General features: G+C 54.2%; 2 protein-coding genes across 4 annotated transcripts in view; both read right to left on the reverse strand.

Moving 5' to 3' along the window:
* Positions 1–1,955, reverse strand: part of CHST14 (carbohydrate (N-acetylgalactosamine 4-0) sulfotransferase 14) — a 4,581-nt gene extending 2,626 nt beyond the window's left edge. Inside the window, exons 1-3 of the mRNA XM_011989345.1 lie at positions 1,868–1,955; positions 318–599; positions 27–148 (exon numbers count right to left, since the gene is read on the reverse strand). Coding sequence (XP_011844735.1) covers positions 27–148; positions 318–599; positions 1,868–1,955 — 492 coding nt within the window. The remainder of the gene's footprint in view (positions 1–26; positions 149–317; positions 600–1,867) is intronic.
* Positions 1,956–2,642: 687 nt separating this feature from the next.
* The window catches only part of BAHD1 (bromo adjacent homology domain containing 1), a 28,433-nt gene continuing 16,292 nt past the window's right edge, over positions 2,643–14,783 (reverse strand). Inside the window, exons 2-7 of one of the 3 annotated variants that reach the window (XM_011989274.1) lie at positions 11,304–12,749; positions 8,865–9,244; positions 6,868–7,027; positions 6,333–6,409; positions 5,446–5,546; positions 2,643–4,943 (exon numbers count right to left, since the gene is read on the reverse strand). In XM_011989274.1, coding sequence (XP_011844664.1) covers positions 4,754–4,943; positions 5,446–5,546; positions 6,333–6,409; positions 6,868–7,027; positions 8,865–9,244; positions 11,304–12,735 — 2,340 coding nt within the window. In that variant the 5' untranslated portion in view covers positions 12,736–12,749 and the 3' untranslated portion in view covers positions 2,643–4,753. Of the gene's footprint in view, positions 4,944–5,445; positions 5,547–6,332; positions 6,410–6,867; positions 7,028–8,864; positions 9,248–11,303; positions 12,992–14,783 lie in introns of those variants that run through there. The other 2 variants (XM_011989275.1, XM_011989272.1) reach the window with 2 other exon arrangements.

Below are 14,783 nucleotides of genomic sequence, written 5' to 3' on the forward strand. Positions count from 1 at the left end.
TGGGGAGGGCGCACGCAGACCCCTACCCGGAAGAGGGCGCCTGAGTCAGGGCCACCCCTGTCCTCTGGGCTTGGGGACAAAAGCTGCTGAGACTTCGAAGGCAGGAAAGACTCGAGGCCGCTCTCGTGCAGCGTGTGTCTACAGGGAGCTGGACCAGGGGGATCCACCACAAACTCAGGCCTGCCCTAGCCCTTCCTCCAGCAACCGGTCTGGAGGCAGGGAGGCCCGCAGCGCTCTCTCCGAGTCCAGACATGCCGGAGGCTGGTCTTTCCAGCTGGAAGCAGAGTCCTCGGTGTGCTCCCCCTTGCCACCCTTACCTCCCTCCGTCCCGCAGGTCGTGGCCACTCCAGGAAAGAGCAGGACTGTCAGACATTGACCAGTGTCTCCATGGTGACCCTTGTGTTTAGCAATACCTGGGGACTGACTACAGTGCTTGTCCACTGGGTAATGCTGAAACGTCTGGAAATGGCATCTCCCCTCCTTTATCTTCTCCTCACCAGGCATGAGGCAGTGGGATAACTGGGCACTCTGGGGAGGGGCTGATGGCGTTGGTCTGTCAGCTGCTGGTGTGGCCAACACACATTTGGAAGGGTGAGGAGCTGAGGGCACAGAACAGCTGGGAAACAACACGCAGTCTCCATGTCTGGAGCTAAATGTGTGCTCCATGGCACCAGGCTGGTCACTTGGGCAGACAGCAGACCCCAAGTGCTTTGGATGTCAGCAACCACCATTTCCCACTGGGAACCCGGCTCAGTAGCCTGACTTCGTCCAGCTACGTTCTTGCTGCCTGTGGAGAGTCAGCAAGGCTCTGAAGCAGCAGAGCAATAAGATTAGAGCCCAAGTGTACTTCGGGCAGTGGCCGCTAAGTGTTTTGTATTCATTATCTCCTTTAGTTGTTACAGCCACCCTGGCAGGGAGCTAGTGTGGGCATTCCCTTTGTATAGCTGAAGAGAGGCTCAGGGAAGATGAGACTCAATATGGGTGGTTCTGATTCTAAAATCTAAATTCCTAGTCGCGGCCCTTGAGAGATTAATGGGGCATATCACGGAATGGCTCGAAGGGAGGAAGCAGCTGACTTGAGGGCAGACTGTACAGAGCAGGTGATGGAAAACAGAAGATACTACTGGGAGAATGGAGCTACCAGTGATCAGATGAATTCAGAAGAATGAGGGGACTTGAGGGATGAGGTGACACCGGAGGGCTCACTGATGGCCCCCCAATCCCAGCAATAGGAAAGCACACAGGATGAGCCAGGGGAAGGAATGGCAAAGCCTTGCAGCCTTCCATCTCTCCAGGGCAGGCTCTCCACATCCGATTGCCCCGGTGCATCTGCAGGCTACCACCTGTCCATTTGCTGCATCAGAAGTTCATGTGAAGGTTTTGCCTTGACTACGCTGCTCCTTGCTTCCAATAGTTCTAAAGGTATACATTTCTGGTGATAGGATTTTCTATTAAAATCATATTTTCCAGTAAGTATGTCTTTTAAACCAGGAGAGGAAAAAAAGACCTTAGACCTTTAAAATTTTTTGATAATGTGGCTACATGTGCTCCCTTCTTTAACGTTAGAGGGTAGTTTTCCGTGTTAGCAGTCAGGGTGAGGCAGTGGGAGTCCTTGGGCCTGAAACTTATCTTCATACCACTTTGTCTGTAAGATGAGGACAGGCTACCACTCACCTCAAGGGAGTCTTGTGGATAACACACTGAAGGCAGAACCAGAAAAATGCATGGTGGTGTCTGTGCCACCAATAACTTCTGAAGAAATGTTCCTGCCCACACGCACCATGCCTTAGCAAAACGCAGAAGAGGGCGCGGGGTGTGCTGTGTGCCGTGGCCCCCAGGAACCTCTATGGCCTTAGAGCTGGCCCACCTGGAACATGGTCAACACTGAAGCTTCCAGACTGGGACCAGGGCTGGGCTGAAGCAGGGGTCAGCGGGCCACAAACCTTTGGCCCCATGATGTGGCCTTTATTTCCTCAGCAAGCAAGCAGCACCAGCTGCAAGACACCGAGGCCCCAGTACAGTGCTGGCCAGTTCCCCAAGGTGATGAGGAGGGATCTTTTTTTTTTTCCGAGACAGTATCTCACTCTGTCACCGAGGCTGCAGTGGTGTGATCATGGCTCACTGCAGCCTCGGGCTCTTGGGCTCAAGCAATCCTCCTACCTTTGCCTCCCGACTGAGACTACAGGAATGCACTGACAGGCCTGGCTAATTTTAAAATTTTTGGAGAGACATAGGCTATGTTGCCTAGGCTGGTCTTAAACTCCTAGGCTCAAATAACCCTCCCGCCTCTGCCTCCCAAAGCACTGGGATTACAGGCAGGAGCCACTTCGTGAGAGAAGGTATCTTTACCATGTACCTACTTGGGGACCAATTTCCAAGTCACTGGCCAGGTGAGGGCTGGCAACCGAAGTATTTTGCACAGACCTAAGCAGGCAGCTGTGGCCACCATGAAATCAAGAAGTCACCTCCAAGTTCCCAGTCCCTCTGTCTCCTCCCCTCACTCTTTTCCCCCTGCTTCCCTGCCCTCTTTGCTCACTGGCCTCAGTGAGCACCCATGCCACAGGGGTTAAAGAGGGACCTCTGAAATAAGAATAGTGAGTCTTTCCACACCCACACATCAAAAGACAAAAGGACACACAGGAAATGATCCTTTTCTAAATCAATACAATTTCTCAAATTTATTTTTTTCTTAAAGAAGTACTTCTAATCTCTGTCAAAAGGGAGGTGAGGAAAGGTCCTTCCTCCCTTGTAAACACTGAAATACAGATCTGGGAAACCAGGATCAACACACACAAAAAGTGCATTTTACAAAATATCAACTAAAATATATTTTACATGGATTATGCTTCCATTGAAATTCTACCAGCTGCATTTTCAGGTTCGAAAAAATATTTCCACATCTAAGAGATTTCAAAAGCATTTAAGTTCAGGGCAGCAGACCCTACCTCCTGGGAGGAGGGCTGTGATCTCCTTTCCTGCTAGGTGAGGCTGGGCTCCTTGGCAGCAAGGGCTCAGAATGAGCAGGCTCCAAGCCTGGCTCTGCAGAGCCCCCACTGCCACTCTGCCAACCTCATTTACTGCCCCATCCTCCCAGACGGACACCTTCCTCCAAACAGCTTATTCAATTCAAGGAGACCCAAGTCCCTTCCCTTCAGGTTTGGGATCAGGCTTCCCAAGCATAAATTCACCTCTGAAGCCTCCAGGCCTCACCCAAACCCAATGACCAATCAGGAGCAACTCATCTACTAAGGGACAGGGCAGGGCATGTCGGGGGAGCCCTCAGGGTTCATTTCTACCTCCCTCTGCAGCCCCTGCCCAACTGTCCTCACCCAGTGCCACCTCCTCAGCCTGCTGGGTTCGTCTGCCCCTCCTCCCTAAGGGAAGACCCAGGGCTGCAGTTCTCAGCCCTGGCCCCTGCCCCTGGGAGTATGCCCTTGTGGAAGTGCTCAGCTAGCAGGTTCCCAGCGCCACGCCCAAGCCACACTGCACTCCACTCCCTCTCCCACCATGCTCCTCTTTGGTACAAATAGGAAATAGCCAGGCTGCTCCAGCCCCCTCACAGAGTCTCAGGGCCAGGGCCAAGGCCTAGTCTCCACAAGGACAACAGGGGACTGAGCCTCTTAGTCTACTCTGGGGAGCAGCATGAGGTGAGAACAGGGCCTCTGGGCAACAGGAACAAACTGAAAATGCAGGTCCTTAGCTCCTAGAGTAAGTGGCTGCAGCTCAGCAGGTCTGTGGACTGATACAGTGTTGATTCTCGCTGGGATGTAAATTAGTGCAATCTACAAAAGACTAGGGAAAAGGTGGCAGGGCAAGGGGAGCCACAGCACTCCTTTGGTTTGATTTCAGGTGGGTGTGGCTTGAAAAATCATGTGTGAAGTTCTGCAAGAGGTTTACTGGAACCTCCATGTGTAAGGCAAGAGGAAAAATCTCCAACAAATCAGGTAGCAATTTTCCTTGCCCCCTGCCCCCAACCCTCTCCCAGCACCCATCTTCCCTCCCAGACATGCCAAACCCCACAATCATCAGCTAACTTTCTGGGAAGCCAGACCTGCTGGGTGGCCCTCTCTGGGAGGTGGACAGGAGACTCCCTCAAGCGGGCCACACCCATGACTGTGAAGGGTGGGTCAACTTGTCCCAGCACCAGTTGCTACTGCAGGGCAAAGGAGGAAAGCCAGACAAAGGCCTCAAGTCTAGAAGAGGAAGTCAATGCTCTGGAAGCCAGACTCTGGCTCTCCATGCCTCAAAGGAACAAGCTCAGAGCTGTGCTGGGATCTAGGAAAGCCTGGTCCCAGGCTGAAGGGGAAGCGGCGGGTCACAGTGGGTGAGGTAAAGCTGGCTCCCGCTCCCCCTTTGAGGGCCCGGAGGAGGCTACAGAAGGGCCTGTTGAGTCTGGTTCCTGAAGGACCTTGCCCCTCCTTGCCACCCCCACCCTCCTAGGGCCCCATGCCCCTCAGGCTTGGCCCAGCCTCAGAGAAGACTACTTCTTCGGAAATCTCCACCCAGGGGAACCACAGAAGGTATCTTGGGCCAAGCTGAAAGCTCTGATGCTTTTCTTATACCCTGGCCTCCCCAGCTCCCTCCCTTGGGGCCCAGAACCCACGGGGGCCCCTGCCCTCCCCCCACCCAAGAAAACCACAGGCCAGCAAACTTAGGCCTCTGTGGCCCCCTAACCAAGTGCTGTGCTTCAAGCAGTGCCCCCTACCCCGAGCCCCACTTGCCCACAGGTAGCCCCAGCGTGGGCATGAGGAGGCTACTGGGGGTTCTTAAGGATGCGCCCGTGGCGGAAGTCATAGACATGGCGGCAAAGGAACACCAGCTCAGGGTCCGTGTCCTCTGGCACTGTGCGGTGGGGTGGGGTGGAGTAGTCTGCAGAGGGGGGAACCAGTGCTGTCTTTCGGCTGGGAAGCCCTTCGCCTCGGCGCTTGGCCATGGCACAGAACCTGCAGAGAGATACCACTATCTTTACTGCAGTCACTTTTGCAGAAGACCAATTCCTTCCCTACCCTACCCTACCCTACTCTACCCTGACAGCTAGGCTATCCTAGCTCCCCAAGGGGTGGTGCTGTCTCCACCCATCCCAGGGGTGATGTCTGCTCTGCCAACCACCAGGCTATCTTCTCTGTCACTGGAGAACCACACCTGCCAGGGCCTCCCTCCATTCGCCTACCAATTCGCCAAAATTTTTTCCAAGAGCAGTAATGTTACCCCCCAACTCTGCTCCAACCATTCTACCTCAGTGTGGCAACAATTTTTCTTTCTTCTAAAAAGGAATCAGATGGTAGAGGCAGGCAATAAGGAAGTAAGTTCTGGGAGATTAGGCTCAGGGAGTAAGATCAGGTAGAGAGCAGAATGAGATCCTCTCGGGGAATTCCAAGCAGCCCCCAAATATGCCTGGGGAGCCTGAGGGAAGAGGCCAGCCAGAGGGTGCAGGGAACCACCCACCTGCAGTACTCGGCAAAAGTCAGCACATAGCACTTCTCCTCAATGCAGGCCACACTGTTCTGGTCCTGATGTCGCGATGCAAAGACTTCATTCTGCAAGGGCTCAAAGGGAGACAGGTGGAGGTTGTTACCAGGGCTGGAAAGCACCTCATTCCAGGAGCAAGGTGTACATTAACCCCTCTGCTGGCCTGCTGACCTGCGATGACTCTAGCAAGCCAGGAAGCTTCCCTGGAAATTCAGTCTAAGTATGCCTCACCTACTGCCTCCACGTATTCCTCCTGAGTCCCTTCTAGGTCCCCTCCCTCTCCAGAATAGCCAGGTATCTGCTCCAGCTCCTGACTCACTGACCTCCCAACCCCCAGCTCTGCCTAGCGTAGGAGAGGGGAAATGTTCATCTTTCTAGTTAGATGAAAAGTCCCTGCAAGGGAAAGTGAAATAAAAGGTGAGCCCAGGGCACACACAGGTGGCAGTCACCTCTTTCAGCACACGGCTTGGTGGAGAGCCTATGGGGTGTTAGAACGAGTCTCTTCTCCCCTCCCTCCCATACTATAGACAATACCGAAAGTGACCAGGTATGCAGCTCCACCTCACCTTTCCTGTTGCCAGGAGAACACATCCGTTTGCTCTCACTAGCACCTGCTACCTCAAGGGTTCCCTTTCTGTTCCCCTTTTTAAGACAAAGGTTATTATTCCCTTTGAAACATGAATTGGGGCAGTGCTGGGAAAAGAGAATAAATCCTGGGTCCTTTCCCAGGTTCTCTGGAGTCCAAGTGACAAGCGAGGGATTTGACTACAGCCCATGGCTGCCCTCCCCCTACCACATCTTAGTGCCATAACCTTTCCCTCTGTCTCTCCTGCCCTCCCTGACCCATCTGCCGGGCAGCTCACCTCGTGCATGCTGGGACTGCGGCCTCCCTGTAAGTGCTCAGGTCTGTAATACCACAGGAGGCTCATCATCAGCTCTCCTGGGGGGACAACACAGTGGTTACAGCTTGAACTGGCAACTTGTGTTACTCAGGCAGAGAGGCTGGCTGGTTGCCCTGGAGGTTCATCCAACCTCAATGCCTGGCCCAATCCTGCAGGCTCCGGCAACCCATGTCCCCTGCCCCAGGCCAAGCATTCAGAGGCCTGGAATGCTGTTAGGCATGGAGGGAGAAGGGGGAGAAGGCACTGACAGGTGAGGTGGGGGGACAGGTGCCCAGGCTCTGCTGGCTGGAAAGGTTAATGAGCTGATCCAACCCAAGCCACAAGGTCACCCACAGCCCTCGGCAGCAGACAGACCCCAGCCGAGTGGAAGGCAGACTCTGTGCCAGGAACACGAGGAGACTCATGCCAGGTCAAACTCCAGGCAGGGGCCAATCTGGGGCCTACAGTTCTGCTGAAGACAGCTGCCCCTTGGGTCCCCAGCCAGAGGGAGAGGTACCTGACTCGGGGTTCTCCCAGAGGGCAGAGATCTTGGCCACATAAGGTGTGGAGGTCTTTCGTGGGCCTGACTTGAGGAGGACAGTGTCCCGGACTCGGATTGTCTCCCCATGCCGCTCTACCGCCTGGTAGCTCTTTCGGATGGCTGGTTCCGGCTCATCCTAGGCAACAAACCAATGACACAAATAGGCTTGCAGGGCCACACTCAGAGTAAGGACAGAGGGAGGAAATGACATCCTCTCCATCCTTTCCTCACGGTAGTCAAACCACTACCTTGGTTTTATCAAACCACTATGCTTGTTTAGATGGGGCTGGGGCATTCTCATGGTTGGAGAAAGGATGGGAAATGGGAACAAGGGTGGAAAAGTGGCCTGATGTTTCTGGGGCTGAGGTCTGACCACCACACCCTTGACAGCTGACTCTCACTCCAAGCCCCCCAGTGCTGGGTAAGTGCTCATGCTTCCTAATGGAACAAGTCTCGGTCTGAACTCTTAAACCACTGTTATAAGGGGCACAGCCTTTGACAAATTATTTCAAGTGTTGCTAAGCCTCAGCTTCCACATCTGTAAAATGGGATGAATTATAGGAAGATGGGATATATATCGCATAGGATGGTGGCGAGGATTAAAGGGAATAATACTTACAAAGTGCTTAGCTCAGTTCTGGCATCTAAGACGTGCTCAATAAATTTTATTTATTTATTTATTTATTTATTTATTTTTAGAGACAGGGTCTCACTCTGTTACCCAGGCTGGAATGCAGTGGTGCAATCATAGTTCACTGCAGCCTCAACCTCCTGGACTCAAGCAATCCTCCTGCCTCAGCCTCTCAAGTAGCTGGGACTACAGATGCATGCCACCATGCCTGGCTAATTAAAAAAATTTTTTTTCTGTACAGACAGGATCTTGCTATGTTGCTCAGGTTGGGCTTGAACTCCTGAGCTCAAACAATCCTCCAGCATCAGCCTCTGAAAGCTCTGGGATTATATGCATGAGCCACCTTGCCCAGCCTCAATAAATTTTAGTTGACATTCTTTTTAATTAATTATTTTTTTTTTTTTTGAGGTGGAGTCTCGCTCTGTCGCCCAGGCTGGAGTGCAGTGGCTGGATCTCAGCTCACTGCAAGCTCTGCCTCCCGGGTTCACGCCATTCTCCTGCCTCAGCCTCCTGAGTAACTGGCTAATTTTTTGTATTTTTAGTAGAGACGGGGTTTCACGTGTTTGCCAGGATGGTCTCGATCTCCTGACCTTGTGATCCGCCTGCCTCGGCATCCCGAAGTACTGGGATTACAGGTGTGAGCCACCGCACCCGGCCAATTAATTACTTTTAAGAGCCAGGGTCTCACTCTGTCATCCAGGCTGGAGTGCAGTGGTGCAATCAGCTCACTGCAGCCTTGAACTCCTGGACCTAAGCAATCCTCCCACTTCAGCCTCCCGGTGCACAGCACTGTGCAGCTAATGTTTTTACTTTGTAGAGATGAGGTCTATATTGCTTAGGCTTGTCTCAAACTTCTGGCCTCATGTGGTCTTACCACCTCCATCACCCAAAGTACTGGGATTAAAGATGTGAGCCACTGCACCTGGCCTCTTTTCATCATCCCAGATGTTCTCTGTATCACTAATTTTCTCTGCGCATTCCAACTTCCTCTATATACTTATCCAGAAAAGTTCTCCATTGACAGTCCTCCGTTTTACAATCCAGGGTATAAGGGACGGAGTGAGCAGGGAGGGGAGGGGAAGACACTCACAGAGATGGCAGCCACCAGCTATGACTGTGTGTCTCCTGACCTCCCTGCGGTGTCTGGTACAGGATCAGCAGGGGGCTAGGGAAGCAAGCTGGGTGGGCCAGCATGACTGATTCCTGGGGTACAAGTAAACTGGAGTCCCCTGTCACCTCTCAGAGTAGCTAGAACCAGGCGCTCCTAGCACCTACCTCACTGCAAGTCCTGTGTCCCCACTGCCTCCCTCCCTCTTGTCATCAGCTAAGAGCTGGCACTTACCAAGACATACACGGCCTTCTCACAGGCAGCCCCAACAGGTACCCAGCCATTAGTGCGGCGGCGACGGCGGCGGCGAGGGCGTGGGCGCTGGACACGTGGCTGCTTGGGGTGACTGGGCCTGCGGGCTGCCTTGCTCCTTGCAGTGTGCCTGCAGCTGGAGCCCGTGCGCAGACCTGACTTAGAACCACTGGGCGGTTTGGCGCTCTGAGGGCACGCACGGGCTACTGTCTGAGGCTCCGAGGTGGGTGTCTGAAGATGGGGGACGGGCTCTGCTGCAGGTGGTACACTGGGTACAGGGCATCCCAGGAGTGGGTGGGCGGGTGAGGCTGGGTGGCCAGCTTCTGGGAGAGGAAATTCCAACTGGCTCAGGGATCTGCAGCCTTCTAGGAAAGGGAGAGAGTGGGTCAGGACAGGACCCCCATCACCCATCTGTTTCAGAGCCTGCTCCTGTCTTAATTCTAAGTGTGCAACCAAAGGCCAATGAGGTGGCCAATGGGATCAGAGGCCTTTTTATGGTGGACTGTCAGAGTGACTCTCTAAGGGGACAGGGGTGTTTCCTGATCTTGGAGATTGGTCATCTCCCCTTTTAGTCTGAAAGAGAGGTAGCTGGAACATCCTTTTTAACTTTCTTTTCTTTTTTTTTTTTTTTTTTGAGACAGTCTCGCTCTGTTGCCCAGGCTGGAGTGCAGTGGCTCTATCTTGGCTCACTGCAACCTCCGCCTCCCGGGTTCATGTATTTCTCCTGCCTCAGCCTCCTGAGTAGCTGGGACTACAGGTGCCCACCATCACACCCAGCTAATTTTTTTGTACGTTTAGTAGAGATAAGGTTTCACCACGTTAGACAGGCTGGTCTCAACCTACTGAGCTCAGGCAATCTGCCCGCCTCAGTCTCCCAAAGTGCTAGGATTACAGGCATGAGCCACCGCGCCTGGCCCTGATATTAATTTTCTAAGGCTTTCATAATGCTTGAGAATAGGGGTTCTGGAATCAGACAGCCTGGGTTCTGCCACTTACTAGCCATGTGACTTCAGGCAAGTCACTTAACCCTCAGAGCAATATAAATAGTAGTTACAAATATCACATACATTTGGTAACTGGCTGGTTTTTTTATGAACACATTAACTCATTTCATCCTTACAAAACCCCTACGCAGTAAGTATCATTACCCCCATTTTATAGTTAAGAAAACTGAGACACAGAGCAGCTACTGACTTGTCCCATAGTCACATGGCTAGGGAAGTGGGGGAGAACATTCCACTCCAGGCAGTCTGGCTCCAGAGTCTGTGCTCAATTACATGGCAAGCAGCCTCCCATATGTAAAGCACTTAGAACAGTGCCTGGTACGTGGTGTTTACTGGTGTCCTTATTATTAGGGGGAGAGGATGAGGGTCTAGACTTGGGGAATGGCATAAAAAAAGAAGGAAAACCCTCAGCAGCAGCCTGTTCTCATGTCACAAGAACTCTAACTCAAGCCACAACCTGAAATAACCAGTCTGGCCAGGGCCAACTGGTCTATAAAGTTGTTTTATAGACCCCTACAAGGAAGGATGTGGGGGGAAGGGAGATCTGGAAGGTTCAGCCCTCACCTCCCCAGCAGCAGGCCAGACCTGCTGGCCAGGATGTCTCATTTCCACCCAGGAGGCAGGCAGGGAGCCTGGAGAGGCAGGTGAGGATACCTCTGCCAGTTTAGGGAAGAGAAATGATTCTGGGAGTGTCTCAACAGCCGGAGCATGGGCAGGTGTCTGGGTCTTGTCAGGCAGGCAGACACCAAAGCTGTGGGCCCTGATTGCATTCCATCCACGTCAGGGAACTCTGTTTGTCTGTTCTCAAGGTGTACCCTCTCTATCCACACCCAGCAAAGTGACGCTCAGTCTGGGCACTTCTTTTTCAAGGCCTGTATAGCCAGGGCAAAGCTGCCCTGTGCAGTAGGTACCACCTACTGAGCCTGGTACCTACCACTCTTCCCATGAATACTGAACTTCACCTGCATGCAGAGAGTACTGGTTTCTAGAAAGTAAGGAATTCTAGCTTTCCTTGAGGAGGGCAGAAGGGCCAGGCCATTAGAACAGTTTGGTAAAAGTCCTAATTCCAATAACTAACCTGCTATTCAGAGTCTAAGAAGAAGTATCCCAGGATGAGGAGGGAAGACAGGCCTTCCTGTGGCCTGTACCACTGCAATGCTACCTAACTGCCAGGCCAAGAATCTCCACAGGCAGCCTGGGAAGAGCAAGGCTGTCCACAACTATACATGGGGCCCTGTTCTTGGGAATGCTCCTCTGCTTGGGGCACAGACTACGGGAGTTCTCGCTTCTGAAAGCCCCCACCTTCCAGTTAGCAGCCAGACCCCAAGGGAGACCCCTGCTCAGATCAACGGCCCAACTTCCTGGGATGCTGTGTCTCTGAGACTCCTCAGTATATCCCGGACCCAGGAAGCCTCACCTGCTGCAAAAGGCATTTTGTATGGGCAGCCGCCACAAGTAGTGCCAGCGCGGGTGAGAGACAGGGGCAACACTCCGCAGATGCTGTAGCCATTCACTCCAGTGTCCTCACTAGAGCAGTAGCGAGAGGAGCCCCAGGGAGGGTGCTGAAAAGGGGTGCCTGAGGGCACTGAGCTCGGGGCTAAGAGGAGCCCCTCTTCTTGAGGTGCAGCCACTGGGGATAGCTTGCCCTCAGGGAGCATGGGGCAGGGCGAGTAGCCCCCACATTGCAGCCCCTCTTGGCCACAGTACAGGTAGAAGCTGCCTAGTGCAGTGAGCTCGGGCCCAACACATAGGCCACTATAGTCGGCGGGGTTGCCAGGCATCGGCAGCGGAGACAGCTGAGGTGTGGGGAACGAGGGCTGATGCAGTTCCTGCTTAGGGGCAGGTGACTCCTCGCCTGGGCGCCCAGGCTCTGGCTTCAGAGCCGCCTGTCCACCCATCAGCAGGGGTAGGTGAGGGCGCAGCCCCAAAGGCCTCTCCAGAGCCTTGCTCAGGGGCTGATGAGATGGCTGGACGGATGGTCCGCGAGGAGTTGTAGATGGCCATAACTCATCAGGGCAGCCTTGCCAGCCGGGTGGGCCTGCAGCCTCCCCAGAGCTGGCCCCCTGCCAAGCCTTGGGATAGTTCTTGCCATTGACCTTGGGCCACTTTGGCCTCGGGGCCTTGGGTGCTGGGGGCTCAGTGGAGCGCCCATCTACTTCTGCATGGGCACGAGGCAGACGCAGGGGCAGCTCCCGCTCCTGGCTCAGCTTTAGGAAAGCAGCTGCGTTCAGGCTAGCCAGTCTCTTGGGAGCTGGGTCTCCATCTCGGCGGGGACCTTCATCTGGTGCTGGCTCTGGAGACAGGTCCCGACTTCCTCCTCCAAGGTCCCCCAGCCGGGGCCGCTTCTTGGAGGAGGACCAGCCCCCAGTAGCACGATCACGGTCACGGCTGCGGTGGGGATCCCCCGCTCGGCTGCGGCGGGTGCCTGCCAGGCTGCTGGTATCCTCTCGCTCCAGCAGCAGGTTATTGAGAGCTTCAGCATTGAGGGAGGCCAGGCGCCGCTTGCGGGGCTGGGCAAGGCCAGGGTCCTCACTGGATGGGGCCGGGCTGGGGGGCTTGGGCAGGTCAGGCGGTAGCTCATCAGCCTCATCTGCACTCCGGGGACCGGCCACATTCTCCAGGCGAGTCAGCAGCACTTTGCAGGCCTTGGGCTTCTCAGGAACCAATGGGCGCTTACGAAGTGGGTAGTTCTTCCGGCGCCCTGTGAGGTGACCTGGGCTCTCAGGCATGCCTGGCTCCACACCCTCAGCCCCCTGCTCCATGTTGCTGTCTTCCATCTGCAGGGGCTCTCGGCGGCCACTGGGGCCCGAACTCAGCATGGGAAGAGACTTTCTCCGAGTGTGTGTCATGGAGTACTTCCAACCTGCAGGACAGAAGGTGGGCAATGAGAGAAGCCCTCTCTGGCCTGCCCCTGCCTGCTTTCTCTCCCACTGCAGCCTACCCAGCCCCAGGTGCAGTGACCCCGGCCTCCAGTATGGATTTTCCCAGGACTCCCCTTCCAGAGTGTGAAGGTGCAGTGGAATCAGGCTACCAGCAGCTGTGCAAGGACTGGTTCCCCCTCTTTCCTTTTAGCCTAGGGTTATCTCTGAACTAAGCCCCTGAAAAGCCTAGGGAGCAATGCAGACCCCAGGGACAGGGGATAGGAGGAGCTGGTGGCAAAGCTCTTTGTTTTCTTTCCGTCCTTCTCTCACTAGATACTCATCACTGGATAGGAGGAGGCTCTGAAGACAGAGCCTCCCAAGATGGGGGCTTGAGTGGTAGGAGTCCATCTATTCTTTATTATTTTTATTATTATTATTTGAGAGACGGAGTCTCGCTGGAGTGCAGTGGCGAGATCTCAGCTCACTGCAAGCTCCGCCTCCCAGGTTCATGCCATTCTCCTGCCTCAGCCTCCCAAGTAGCTGGAACTACAGGCGCCCGCCACCATGCCTGGCTAATATTTTTTTGTATTTTTAGTAGAGAGGGGGTTTCACCATATTAGTCAGGATGGTCTCGATCTCCTGACCTCGTGATATGCCCGCCTCAGCCTCCCAAAGTGCTGGGATTACAGACGTGAGCTGCTGCGCTTGGCCAAGAGTCCATCTATTCTTTCAAAAGTATAACCAAGGCATTAAAAACCCCCTCCCCAAACACAGGGCTTCTGAGGTTGGCCACAGGAGGATAAGAAGACAGATAGTGAAGAGTTGAGATGGGGAACCTGCCTGCTGGGCCATGAAGAAGGCAAAGTCAGTCTCTGAGGACTCCTCCCCTGGCACATAAAGCAAGACCGCCACAACCTGGGTCTGGCTGGAAAAGCTCTATCAAGGGTGAAGGCCTGGCTTTGAGGGGCCCATGGTGGAGAGGTCTCAGCTTTGAGGGGCCCATGGTGGAGAAGTTTCATTTGAACTTCGGTTCAAATTCCAGGCAAGAGCAGCCCAAAGGGTGCCAGTACCTAGGGCAAGGGTAACAGTATGGCCGGGATCAGCATATTCCTGGGGATAGAGAAAACCCACGGGCTGCACACTAGAACTGCCAAACCGCTTTAAACCCCTGCCGGCCACAAAGAGTTGGGAAAAGAAAGTATCAAAGAGAAGCACTAACACAGGAGACAAACGCGCTGCCTTGCTAGTTGTGCTCAGTTCTCCCTCTTTGTAGGCAGGGGCAGGATGCAAGGAGGTGGGGAAGAGTCTCAGGGAGCCCAAAGCCCCTGACAGGAAATGCATATGACCAGGCATCATCCCCTAACTTTGCTTGGCAAAACACTCCAACATACACCTGCGGCAGCCTGAGCCTCAGTTCTGAGTGAGAGGCCAGAGCTGCCTGTGCACTGGAAACTGGCAGAGCCAAGGCAATGAAGAACTGCAGGGGGCGGTGGTCAGAGACTGCAGAGCTGTTCACTTTCTACCACTCAACCCAAAGCACACGGGCTGGCAAGTAAGGTGCCAGACAAGTTCTGTCCCTCACCAGGCACCCCTGCAACCCATCCCGACCCAGCAGGCCCAGGCTTTTCAGCTTAATTTCCCCACTGCTATTGTTGTTCACACTCATTCTACGGAGGAACTGAGAGCAGTCCCTGCTGGGCCAGGATTTAACCCTGAAAGTCCCAAGCCTGAGGGCTCCCAGGCATTCCTGAATCTTCCCCTGTTAGCTCCCATGGCCTTGGGCCAGTGGGTGGGGTCACTGGACACCTCCACTCCAGAGACATGCTGCATTAGTTGAGAAAGAGTTCTCAGAAAACCAGGCTGAGTGTGGCGTGGGCAACCCTCACCCCTGAGAAAGGACACGGAAAACTGGAAAGGAGAGGCAGCATGACAGGCTTTGCTCTGGCCACGTGCGGGGACTTGCCACTGCTCAGAGACCAGACCCCGGGCAAGACAGAGTCACAGAAGGCAAATCCATTCATTCCTGAAGCACAGAC

The sequence above is a fragment of the Mandrillus leucophaeus genome, unplaced genomic scaffold (genome assembly GCF_000951045.1).
Source record: "Mandrillus leucophaeus isolate KB7577 unplaced genomic scaffold, Mleu.le_1.0 Scaffold35, whole genome shotgun sequence".
NCBI lineage: Eukaryota > Metazoa > Chordata > Mammalia > Primates > Cercopithecidae > Mandrillus > Mandrillus leucophaeus.